Source organism: Heterodontus francisci, chromosome 28, assembly GCF_036365525.1.
Source record: "Heterodontus francisci isolate sHetFra1 chromosome 28, sHetFra1.hap1, whole genome shotgun sequence".
NCBI lineage: Eukaryota > Metazoa > Chordata > Chondrichthyes > Heterodontiformes > Heterodontidae > Heterodontus > Heterodontus francisci.
The window spans coordinates 34,464,737-34,478,170 of NC_090398.1; the positions used below are offsets into that span (position 1 = coordinate 34,464,737).

Consider the following 13,434-nt stretch of genomic DNA (forward strand, 5'->3'; position numbering starts at 1 on the left):
ATGATGAGGTGGGCTGTTACAATGATTGGAAGTAATTGTTAGTGTCGAATATAATTTCCACAAATAAAAACAAGAAATGCTGGAACCACTCAGCAGGTCTGGCAGCATCTGTGGAAAGAGAAGCAGAGTTAACGTTTCGGGTCAGTGACCCTTCTTCGGAACTGACAAATATTAGAAAAGTCACAGGTTATAAGCAAGTGAGGTGGGGGTGGGGCAAGAGATAACAAAGGAGGTCTAGATTGGACCAGGCCACATAGCTGACCAAAAGGTCACGGAGCAAAGGCAAACAATATGTTAATGGTGTGTTGAAAGACAAAGCATGAGCACAGATTAGGTGTTAATACACTGAATATTGAACAACAGCAAGTGCAAACCTGAAAAAAACAGTGGGTAAGCAAACTGAACAAACTAAAATGAAATGAAATAAATGGAAAAAAAAGATTGTAAAAAATGTAAAAAAGAATGTAATAAAAAAGGAAGAAAAAATAACTAAAAATGAAAGTAAAATGGAGAGCTGTCATGCTCTGAAATTATTGAACTCAATGTTCAGTCCGGCAGGCTGACGTGTGCCTAATCGGTAGATCAGATGCTGTTCCTTGAGCTTGCAATTTCCGCAAAGACTGGACAAGCACAACCGTCTATTTCCCAGATAAAACATGAAAACATTTTGATGCCCAGTTGAGATTGAAAGAAATGCTGCCTCAAGGGTCAGAAACTGATCAGGATACCGGCCTGTTTAATTGGTGCAGGAGTCAATTGGGGCTTGGGGAAGACGAAGACGAATGGGAACGTCAGCGCCTGCAACATTCACAACAAGAATACAGAAAAATAACAAGGAACCATCTTTATTGTTCCGAGACTAAAGGACACTTCATCTGTTAATTTGGTGTTTGCTTCCAATATCTGCATCTTCTATTACACCGCCGAAACACAATCGTGACTAAAATCTTTGAATATTGAGCGGGGAGCGCGCTGTTTCATCAGGAAATGGTGATGTTCACCCCGGGAAAGTAGCAGACATTCATCGCCTGGCAGGAAGTGGAAGAAATATTTTTCTGATACCTGTTCATTCTAACTAAACAATCAAATTCCGTCCTAACGGAAAGTCTGCCTTTTCTAAAATGGAACACAGACTGCAATTGAGTGCTACTTAAAACAGGAAGCTTTGGTTTCAGTTTTCATTTTTAAAATCCATTTTAGAATAAATGCCCAAGGAGCTGTCAGCAGTTTCTTCAGCTTTTCTCTGAATTTAGTTTGTGTAGCTGCATAAATACACGTGTTTGTACATGAACTCATGTTCATGAGCATGTATCCAGTTTCAGTGGCGATGTATTCAGGAGCGGCATAGTCACCTCTGTAATGTGCTGTGTTTGCCAGACTGGTAGCTATAAAACTCACCGCTGATCTCAGCCACAGCAGTATAAAACTGCCCGATACTGTGAACAGTAAAATAATGGACTTCCTTCTGTTCTCCATCTCAGGATCGCTCTGATTATCATCGATGTGAGTCCGGAATCCCCTGCGAACTCTGCTGGCCACTAAAATACATTTGACTGTCAAACAATTAAACAATAATATCAAAACAAAAGGAAGCCATGGAATTAACACCGTTTGCAACCAGGAATAGGCAACACCTGCTGGCGATGAAAAAAAATCCATTCTTGGGTGACAACCCCAACGAATATTATTTATTATTTGTTCAGGCTTATATGCAAAGAAGAACGGAAGTGTCTGTAAACATAACAGGGCAGAGACCATTGTTACAACCGTGGTCGCAGTTCTCACAGTGCAATACTTTGTTTTAAACTTCTCACAACATATCGCTACAAATCGGTCAAATGTGAAAGAGACAGTAAACCACACTGATATACGCAGGGTGACAGAATTCATGTACAGAATAAACTTACAAACGGCAGTGTAGGATAGGAAAGAATGTGGGAAGTGATATGTAAAAATGTGATAAACTATTACATTGAAGATCATGACCATTAGATCTGCTGTTGCCATGGCCACCATGTAGAGTGAAATACATTTGGAAAGACCGCAATTTCCTCCGGACAGAATCACTATTGTCAACAGGTTTGCTGCATGAAAGAGGGAGAAGAGTTAAATAAAGAGGACAATCGATAACTGTTGGCATGTTATTCTACTTAGAGTTATGGGCAGTGATTTGTAATGTTTTAGAGGAGTTGTGACGACATGATGTTCGAAAGAAAGAAACCATTAAACACAATATTGAGAGACTGGAAGGCCGCCGTCCTTCCAGCATACTTCAATCAGATATTGTCAGAGTAGTGAGGGGAGGGTTACTCAGAATCTGTCTTATTAATGGTGAGAGAAAACAATTCCACTACTGCCGACACCCAGGCACTGATGACTGAGTGTGGATACAATGCACTTTGGGCGGTAGAATAAATATGACGACATTATATCAGTCATGTGTCATACGTCTCTGTCAGTTTAATCTCAATGACTATCGCCTCGGATACTAGTTTGAGGCTTCATTTACCCTATAATGTGCGTTCCTGGCCAAGCCAGGGTAAATCGCAGAAATGGTATAGTTCTGGAGAAAAGCCTCTTAAAGCAAAACTTTGACTTGTTCGATGACTTGTTAATTTTCACCGTCAATATACAAACCGGTTCCCGAACATAAATGCAAATATATAGTTCATTGCAGTGTTGAACACTAAAACCATCTGACACGAGACTTGGCCCATTCAAGACACCGACCCCCTTTTATAAGTTAACATTGCGGCGCCATGGACCAATACATGTTTGAAATTTCCATTTAATTACTTTCTTCATTTGGAGAGCGGAATCTCTGGATCGGCACCAAATTAGAGTCATAGAGAGATACAGCACTGAAACAGGCCAACTACGGGCCACCGAGTCCGTGCCGACCATCAGCCACCCATTGATACCGATCCAGGATTAATCCCATTTTTCGCTCTCACATCCCCACAATTCTCCTACCATTTACCTACACTAGGGGCATTTCCTTTTTACAATGGCCAATTTACCTACCAACCCACAAATCTTTGGCACGTTGGAGGAAACCGGAGCAAACCCACGCGGTCACAGGTAGAACTTGTAAACTCTGCACAGGCAGTACTCAGAACCGAACCCAAGTCGCTGGAGCTGTGAGGCTGTGGTGCTAGCCACTGTGCCGCCCTTAGTATTATTCAATACAATTTCAAAATAATTGCTACAAAGATATGAATTCAACTAAAACATTCAGCTTAGACAGAACGTTCAATTTATTCAAAAGTCTGTGCTTTTTCTATTCATAATCTGCCCGATGGAGCTGCTCAGGAACTGAGTTTAACCGCAAAAGCTCTTTGTAGCCAAGGGGAGAGAAGCAGCTCCTTCAGCCGCAATTATTTCTCAAAATATCTTTCAAAGTCCCTGTTAGGTGGAGCAAGCTGCAAGCCCAGGAATTAGCAACTGTAAATAGACAAGACGCAACCATACCAGTGAGATAACTGTCATGGCCAGTCAATAAAACATTCTTTCATGATTTATGCACCGTTTGAAGGGCGAGAAAGCAGCATCGCCCTCCCTCAGTACAGGATAAGACAGCTGATCACCCCGTGCGAGGAAGTACTGACCAGAACAGAGACTCACCAGCCACGCAGACCAGTAGGATTCCCATTGATATTCACCCACATATCCCTTCAGATATATGACTCAGCAATGAGGGCATTCACAGCATCTGTTATGTAACCATTAACAGTTATGTTGTCAACAGCTATTGGACAACAGGATATATCGACTTACCAGGAGCACCCAAGACTGTGAGAATAGAGTAGTAAATGTCCCTTATCAGTAGAATCATTGGCGGTAACATTTTTAGTGTGAATTCTGGAACTCTTTCCAGTTTTACGTTTCCAACACCCGTTTGGCTGAAATCATTAACGTTACCCTTTTATAGAAAATTCATGCCCTGTTGGGTAAGCAAAGTTGCACAATTAGGAACGTTAGTTACAGTCACTGAACAAACAAGGAGCTGCTGTCCGCTTCAGTACGCCCTGAAAGCCAAAGATGGTGTTGCTCAGTCCATGAAACTCCTGCCCTAGAAATTCATAATGGAAAGTTACCCCAACTGGTAGGTGCGCTGTGTCTGCTCCCTGAACTCTGAAGGTAGCATACCTTCCTGACACTGCGTTAGGTTCTTGGGGCCCCATAATAATTCAGTGAAATATTCACATCCATTTTAAATTTAAATTGTTATATACTGTGATGATAACAGTGATTACGTTCTAACACCACTGGTGACGCTTCTCTTACCTTACTGGTGATGTATCAGTTCTAGTATCACTAGTGATGACTGTACTTTAGCATGTCTGCAGATAATCCTGTTCTATAATTAACAGTAACGGCCTTATTCTACCATTACTGAGGTTGAACCTACTTTGACATTACTGGGGGTGATCCTCTTCTAACATTACCGTTAGTCACCCTGTTCTAACATTACTGGTGAGGAGCATACTGGATCATTGCTGAAGAAGCGCACACTTTGAAATTACTTGTGTTAACCCGACTCTAATATTGCTGTTGGTAAATATACACGACCATTAATCGCAAATTGTCGCAAATATATGCGACAATTATTCTAACATTATTGTTGGCGGCCATAGTATAGCATCACTGGTGGTGATCCTACTCTCGCATTATTTGTGCTGTTATTTCTCTAATATTACTGATGATGCCACTGCTCTAAAATACTGGCGCTATCTCTGCCCTAATCTTTATGGATTCTAACTTTTACCAGAAGCTAAAATTATTGGGACATCCTATTTTAACTTTACTTCTGAAGACATAACACGAATTTAAATAGTGGTGACCCTACCGTAACATCAGTGATGCTGACTACCCGAATTCTGCCGCTGATGACATGAGACAAACGTTCATGTTGGTGAGCCTTCTCGAAGATTACCGCTGGTGACGCTACTCTAATATTGCTGGTGCAATCTTATCCTGATATTACTGATGAGGAACTTATACTAACATTTTAGTGGCGACCTGCTCAAATGTAAATGGTGGAGACACTACTTTATCACTGCTTGTGGGAACTCTAACATTACTGGGAAGAAACAGAGTCCAACTTTATAGGTGTTAACCACACTGTAAAATTATTGGTGAGGCTACAACTTGAACAGCAATGTTGGTGACTACACAAACATTACAGCTGTTGATCCAACTCGAACATTATTGACTTTTTTTATTTCGAGAAACAGCACTGAAACAGGCCCTTCGGCCCACCAAATCTGTGCCGACCATCAACCACCCATTTATACTAATCCTACACTAATTCCATATTCCTACCATGTCCCGATATTACCCGATCACCTACCTATATTAGGGGCAATTTACAATGGCCAATTTACCCATCAACCTGCATGTGGGAGGAAACCGGAGCACCCGGAGGAAACCCACGCAGACACAGGGAGAACTTGCATATTCCACACAGGCAGCACCCAGAATTGAAACCGGGTCGCTGGAGCTGTGAGGCTGCGGTGCTAACCACTGCGCCACTGTGTCATTATCTGTGGATGCTGTACTTTATTATTGCTAGGAACATAGAAGCAGGTGCAGGCCATTCAACCAGTCGAGCCTGCTCCCCATTCAATTAGATCTTGGCTGATCATCGACCTCAAAGCGAATTTCCCGCGGTATTCCAATATTCCTTGATGTCATTAGTATCTAGATATCTATCGATTTCGGTCTTGAACATGCTCAATGATGCAACTCTTGGGCAGAGAATTAGAAAGATTCACCACCCTCTGCGTGAAGAAATTCTTCCTCATCTCAGTCTTAAATGGCCTACCTCTTACTCTGAGACTATGTCCCCAAATCATCTGTATAGATTTTGAACAGCTGTGGCCCCAGCACTGATCTTGTGGTACCTCACTAGTAACAGCCTGCCATGCTGAGAATGACCTATTTATTCCTGCTGTCTGTATTTTGTCTGTTCACCAATTCTCAATCCATACCAGTATATTACCCCAACCCCATGTGCTCAAATTTTGTTGATTAACCTCTTGTGTGGGGCCATATCAAAAGCCTCCTGAAAATCTAAATACACCACACCCACTGCTTCACCTTTATCTGTTTCTCATAAAATTCCTCATAGAACTCCAACAGCTTTTCTAAACTAGATTTCCCTTTTAATAAATCCGTGTTGGTTCTGTATTCTGCTGGTGAGGATTTTACTCGTGCGTGATTGGTTGTTATATTATTCTAACATTACAAATTGTAACCCTGCTTTAACTTTATTAGTGAGGATTATAAACTAACCTTAGTGGTTATGAATCCACTTTAACGTTGCTTGTGTTGACTTTATTATAACGTTCTTGGTGGTGACATTAATCTAATATTACTGGCGACATAACTGTATAATTACTGGTGAGGCCCCTACACTAAAATTCTGGTGATCTTACTCTACCTTTCCTGCTGGTTACCTTACATTAATAGAAATGCTGTTGATCCTACTGTAATATTGCTCCTGGTGACACTTATCTAATATTGGATGTAGTGAACGTACTCTAACACTACCAGTGATGACGAAACATGAATATTTTTGGTGCTGATTTTACTCAAACATTGCTTGGCGTGATAGGATTCTAATATTTCTTGTTATAACCTGCTATTACATGACTGGTCGTAAAACTACTCTTTCATGACTATTGGGACACTACTGTAATATTACTGGTGATGGACCTGTTGCAACACTACTGGTAACCATACGGTATCATTACTAAGAAGGACCCTTCTGCAACCTATTGGTGATGACCATACACTAACATTATTGCTGTGGATTGCATATAATATTACTGATGATAATACTACTCGAACAGTACTTGTGAGGACGCCATTCCATCATTACAGGAGATTAAACGACTTTATCAGTACTGGTGATGACTGTATCCTAACATTACTGATGAAGACCAGATTGCAATATCACTATGGCAACCCTACCATAACGTTTCTGGTCGTGGTTCTGTTCTAACATTCCTGGTGTTGCTTCTGTTCGGACATTACAATTTGTGCCACGTCTCTAACGTTGTTGTTTGTTAATTCTACTGTATTATTACTTGTGATGACCATCCACTATAATTACTGGTCCGATCCTACCCTACCATTCCTAGTGGTAAGCCTACTCTAACCTTCTTGGCGGTGACCTCAGTTAACATTACTAGAGAAGACACTTTCTATCATTGTTGGTAGTAAGCTTACTCTAACATTACTGATAAGCATTTCAGTCTAACATTAAAGGTGATAAAGCAACTCTAACATTACTTGTGACGGTGTTAGTCTATCATTATTGTTGCTGATCTAACTCTTAAATAATTAGTGATGACTGTACAGTAGAATTATTTGTGAGGACCCTATTCCAACATTACCTCAGATAACCCTACTAAAATACTGCTGGTGGTGCTCCTGTTCCATAATAAGGCTTGTGATCCTACTCGAACACTCTTCTTTAATATTGATGTTTGACACTCTACGCTAGCATTACTCCTTTACATTATTGGTGATCACTCCACTCTAACATTGCTGGTGGTACTACTATTCTAACATTACTGAATGCTATGCTACAGTATCATGAATAATGTTGTCATATTGCTAGTGCTGACAATACTCTAACATTGCGTGAGATAACCTGACTCGAACATTACTACTGACGAACTTTACTTCTGTTGATTCTATGCATACTGTAACATTCTGTGTGCTGACGCTGCTCTAATAGCACTGGTGATGTGCTTGCTGACGGAGTACTGGTGGTGACACTACTTTATCATTATCGGTGCGAACCTACTGTAATATTACTGGTGATAACCCCACTCTAACAGAGCTGATGATGGACCTGCTGTATCATTGCTGGTGGTAACATGAATCGATCATTACTGGTGGACCGTGGTGTAACATTACATGTGATAACCCCACTCTAACATAACTGGCGCTGGACCTACTATAACATTACTGGCGGTAACCCGACTCTAACTTAACTGGTGATGGATCTACTGCAATATTACTGGTGGTAACACTGCACGATCAGTGAGACCAAATGTAACATTACTGGTGATAATCCAACTGCAACACAACTGGTTCTGTACCTACTGTAAAAATACTGGTGCTAACACTACACTATCATTACTGGTGAGACCCTCCTGTAACGTTACTTGTGATATTCCCACTCTAACATGACTGCTGGCGGGCATTACTGTAACATTGCTGGTGGTGAACCTCGTCTGACATTACTGGTGGTGACTCGATTCTAACATTGCTAGTGATTGACCTACTGCAGGAATTATTGTCCGTAACCCTTCTGTAACACTACTGGTGAGACCCTGCTATTATCATCATTATTGATGATGACCGTACTCCAATATTAATGGTGATGACTGTACTCCATCACTACTGCTGATGACTGTACTCCATCACTTGTGGTGATGGTCATAACTCTAACATTAATGGTGATGACTGTTCTCCATCACTACTGATGATGACTGTACTCCATCACTACTGGTGATGACTGTACTCCATCAATACTGGTGATGACTGTACTCCATCACAACTGGTGATGGTCATAACTCTAACATTACTGGTGATGACTGTACTCCATCACAACTGGTGGTGGTCATAACTCTAACATTAATGGTGATGGCTGTACTCCATCATTAGTGGTGATGACCGTACTTCATCACTATTGGTGATGACTGTACTCCATCATTACTGTTGATAGTCATAACTCTAACATTAATGGTGATGACCATACTCCATCATTACTGGTGATGACTGTACTCCATCACTGGTGACCACTGTACTTCATCATTACTGAAAATGACTATACTCAATCACTACTGCTGATGACTGTACTCGATCATCACTGGTGATGACCGTACTCCAATATTAATGGTGAAGACCGTACTTCATCACTATTGGTAATGACTGTACTTCATCATTACTGTTGATGGTCATACCCTAACATTACTGGTGATGATCGTACTTCATCACTACTGCTGATGACAGTATTCTATCACTGGTGATCACTGTACTCCATAATTACTGGTGATGACTGTACTCAATCATTACTGCTGATGACTGTACTCCATCACTGGTGATCACTGTACTCCATCATTACTGGTGATGACCGTACTCCAGTATTACTGGTGTTGACTGTACTCCATCATTGCTGGTCATGGTCATACTCGAACATTAACGATGATGACTGAACTCTGACATAAGCTTTGCTGATCCTACTATAATGTTAGTTATGGTGATTCTATTTAAACTGTCCTCCTGAAGTCTCTCAACGTTTCTCATAATAAACCTCTTAAAATATATTCACGATCAGCCCCGTGCTGGCCGTCTCACTGGCCTGTCTAATCCTATTGCCTTGACAACAGTCAAGGTCATCTCTGATCATTCCAGGTGTCTTTTATACTCACACTCCTCATCTCCTTTTCTGCCGAAATAAACTCCAGCTGAGGTAATACATAATTACACTTTCAGCTGCCAACCCTTTAGCCATTGAGGCATTGGACATAATTTGTCAGTCTTCTTTAGACTCGGGGGTGGTGACAGAGGATTGGAGAATTGCAAATGGTAGACCCTTATTCAAAAAGAAGGTGTAAAGATACAATACCTACAGGCAAGTCAGTTTAACTTCGGTGGTGAATAAAATTCTAGAAAGAATAGTTCGGACAAAATTAATAGTCACATGGACAAATTTGGGTTAATTGAAGAAAGTCAGCATGGATTTCGTAAGGGAAAACTTATCTAATGAACTTGCTGGAGTATTTTAAAGAGATAACAGAGAGGGTTGATAATGATAATGTAGCTGATGTGGTCTACATGGTCTTCCAAAAGGCATTTGATACAGTGTCACATAACAGACTTATGAGGAAAATTATAGCTCATGGAATAAACTAGACAGGAGCAACATTGATATGGAATTGACTGAGTGATAGAAAACAAAGAGCAGTGGGTAATTGATGTTTTTGGGCTGTAGGAAGGTTTACAGTGGAGTTCCCAGCGATCAGTGTTGGGGCCCTGAAATATTAATGACCTAGACCTTGGTGTACAGGGCACAATTTCAAAGTTGATGGATGATATGAACCTTGGAAGCATTGTGAACTGTAAAGAGGAAAGTGTAAAACTTCAAAAGGTCATAGACAAATTGGTGGAATGGGCAGACAGGTGGCAGATGAAGCTCAATGCAGAGAAATGTGAATTGACACATTTTGTTAGGAAGGGTATGGAGAGGCGACACAAAATAAAGGATACAATGCTAAAGGGGGTGCAGCAGCAGAGGGCTCTGGATGTGTATGTGTGTTAGTTCATTGAAGGTGGCTGGACAGATTGAGAAAGCGGTTCATAAAGCATACAGTATCCTCGGCTTTATTAACAGAGGCAGAGGGCACAAGAGCAAGGAGGTTATGTTGAACTTGTGCAAGACACTAGTTCAGCCTCAGCTGGCATATTGCATCCAATTCTGGGTTCCACGCTTTAAGAAGGATGTGAAGGCTTTAGAGAAGTGCAGAAAAGATTCACCAGAATGATTCCAGGGATGCGGAACTTCAGTTATGAAGATAGATTGGAGAAGTTGGAACTGTTTTTTATCTTGGAGAAGAGAAGGTTGAGAGGAATTTTGTTGCAGGTATTCAAAATCATGAGGGGTCTGGACAGAGCAGACAGCGAAAAATTCATGAAAGGTTCAAGAATAAGAAGGCACAGATTTAAAATAATTGGTAAGAGAAGCAGAAGCGAAATGAGGAAAAACTTTTTCATGCAGCGAGTGGTTAAGGTCTGGAATGCACTGCCTGAAAGTGTTGTGAAGGCAGGTTCAATTGAAGCATTCAAAAGGTAATTCGACTGTTATATGAAAAGGAAGAATGTGTAGGCTTACGGGGAGAAGGTGGGGAGTGGCACTCCGTTAAATGCTCATTCAGCCAGCCGGTTGGCCGAATGGCCTCCTTCTGCACTGAAACAATTCTGTGATCCATCTGCTGCTGTCAATATGCCACGGCCCCTTTGACCATGTAGACTGCAGTAAATTCCTTACTCTCTCCTACTAATGTTCCTTCTGCTAACCCTGCCCCAACTTTGCTTTTATCATTCCAAGCCTTAAGCACGTAAAGGTATGTAGTCAACAACTGCTTCAACCATCCATCGGCAGACCTGGCTGAACAGCATCAAGCACCACCGGGCCCTGTTCTCCTCCGCCAAACCTGCTCACTATTCCAGCATCATTCTGAAATGTAACACACAATTGCAGGAGCAAATTAATCTCTGTAAACTCAGTTCCTCCTCTACCACTGCTCTCACCTCCAACAAAGAATGCTCTTTGACACCGTGTCGATACTTGTCTTATTAAGCTTCAGTGAAGCCCATTTGACCGTTTCATTGCGTTAACGATGTGATATAAATGCACGTTGCTGTGTTTGAACTTTTGACCGGTGTTCTTGATATTCTTGGAAATATCCTGAAATGAATGGACCTGGCCGACACAGTGAATCACGGTCCAACTTCACCAATCCGGCAAAATAGACCCAGAGTCCTATTCCATTCCCCCAGTTGGAGTATTCAGATGGCTGGCCTGCTTTAGAAACTTGATTTTCATTGGAACGTATTGAACCCCGGGATACTGGGCTTAGAGCATCGAGAGAGTCCCAAGAGGAAGGAGCTGGGACAGGAGATCGCTCATCTCACTGCCGACCAGCAGGTTCACGTCAAGATCCAACTCCCCGCTTTATAGCTGCAACACCTGTAATACCGACTATTACACATGGAATTGTTCGCCCTAGATTTATCCTTCAAAAGATCTTCAAAAAAGATTTACTGACAGATCGGAGAATAAAAGACAAAAGGCACAGGCAAGGCTGTGCCACACCAGCCCGAGAGCCTGAGCAACGTGAAAATGTCCTGTGATAACGGTGCAGGGAGAAAGGATGCAGCATGGAACAGCGAGAGCAATATCCTCACACATAATCTCTCTTACAACTTTGGGGAGCAAATATTTTACTTTTAATTTCTTCACAAAGACGTGGCAACGCCTTCATTTGCTGCCAAGATCTTACTTCTTCCCTGCCAGTAGAGACATTTTATTGGGCTCTGTGTTTATTCTGTGGCAAAATGGATTTCTCTGAGATGCTCCCAGAATTCACTCTCTGGTCACTTAACGAAAGATCACTGTTCCTGTTGAACCTCCTGAGTCAGACGCATCGAATCATAAACGTTTAGGAAACAGAAAGAGGCCCCTTGGGCAATCATGTCTTTGCTTGCTGCAAACTGAGACACCCAGCCTAATCCAACCTTCCACCATTTGGGCCAAAGCCTGGAGGGTTACGGTACATGAGGTGCATATCCAGGCACCTTTAAAATGAATTGGGGGTGTCTACCTCTACTACCCTTTCAGGCAGTGAGTTCCAGACCTCCACCACTCTCAGGATGAAAATTGTTTGCCTCATCTCCCCTCCAATGTTTCTACCAATCACGTTAAATCTATGCCCCTTAATCACTGATCTCTCTGCTGAGCTAAATAGGCCCTTAACATCCACTCTGTTCAGGCCTCTCACAATTTTGTACATCTGAATCACATCTCCCCTCAGCCTTTTCACCGTCTTGGCCAGCATTTATTGCCCATCCCTAATTTCCTTTGAGAAGGTGGTGGTGAGCTGCCTTCTTGAACTGCTGCTGTCCATGTGAGGTAGGTACACCCACAGTGCTGTTCGGAAGGGAATTCAAGGATTTTGACCCAGTGACAGCGAAGGAACGGCAATATAGTTTCAAGTCAGGATGGTGTGTGACTTGAAGGGGAACTTGCAGGTGGTGGTGTTCCCGTGTATTTGCTGCCCTTGTTCTTCTAGTTGGTAGAGGTCGCGGGTTTGGAAGGTGCTGTCTAATGATCCTTGGAGTGTTGCTGCAATGCATCTTGTAGATGGTACACATTGCTGCCACTGTGCAACGGTGGTGGAAGGAGTGAAGTTTTGTGGATGGTGTGCCAATCAAGTGCGTTGTTTTATCCTGGATAGTGTCCCCTAGCCCCTAGGATATTGATAGACCCTCATCGCTGGTGCCATTCTAGTAATTCTCTTCTGCACGTCATCTAAGGTCTTGACATCCTTCCTAAAGAGTGATGTCCAGAATTTAACACAATGTTCAAGCTGAAGCCTCACCGGTATTTTATAAGTGATTACCATAATTTCCTTCGTTGTGTACGCTATTCCTCTGTTAATAAAGCTGTAGCATTTTGATCATTTTGTCTCCCCTCGCAATTTCAACCGAAATGTATTAATTCACACATATCCATATTAAATTTCATCGACCATGTGTCTGGCATTTCACCAGTGTCTTTGTTCTCTTCAAGTCTGTTCATATCCTCCTCATTGCTTGAATGCCACTAGTGGAATCAATACAGCCCAACTCCAC

The 13,434-nt window shown here is 41.9% G+C and overlaps 1 protein-coding gene across 1 annotated transcript; it reads right to left on the reverse strand.

The window, feature by feature from the left end:
- Positions 1-1,146: 1,146 nt before the first annotated feature.
- Positions 1,147-3,847, reverse strand: LOC137345206 (probable G-protein coupled receptor 139). Its single transcript, XM_068008669.1, has 2 exons — positions 3,778-3,847; positions 1,147-2,084 (listed from the first exon to the last, which is right to left on the reverse strand). Exons 1-2 carry the CDS (start codon positions 3,845-3,847, stop codon positions 1,147-1,149), a joined length of 1,008 nt encoding a protein of 335 aa, XP_067864770.1.
- Between the last annotated feature and the right edge of the window lie 9,587 nt (positions 3,848-13,434).

What these genes read in the sequence shown, in the direction of transcription:
- LOC137345206 (XM_068008669.1), bottom strand. Translation starts at nt 3,847, where the DNA reads ATGTTACCGCCAATGATTCTACTGATAAGGGACATTTACTACTCTATT. An exon ending in CACAGTCTTGGGTGCTCCTG is followed by an intron (nt 2,085 to 3,777) that starts GTAAGTCGATAT and finishes TCTTTCATGCAG; the next exon opens with CAAACCTGTTGACAATAGTG.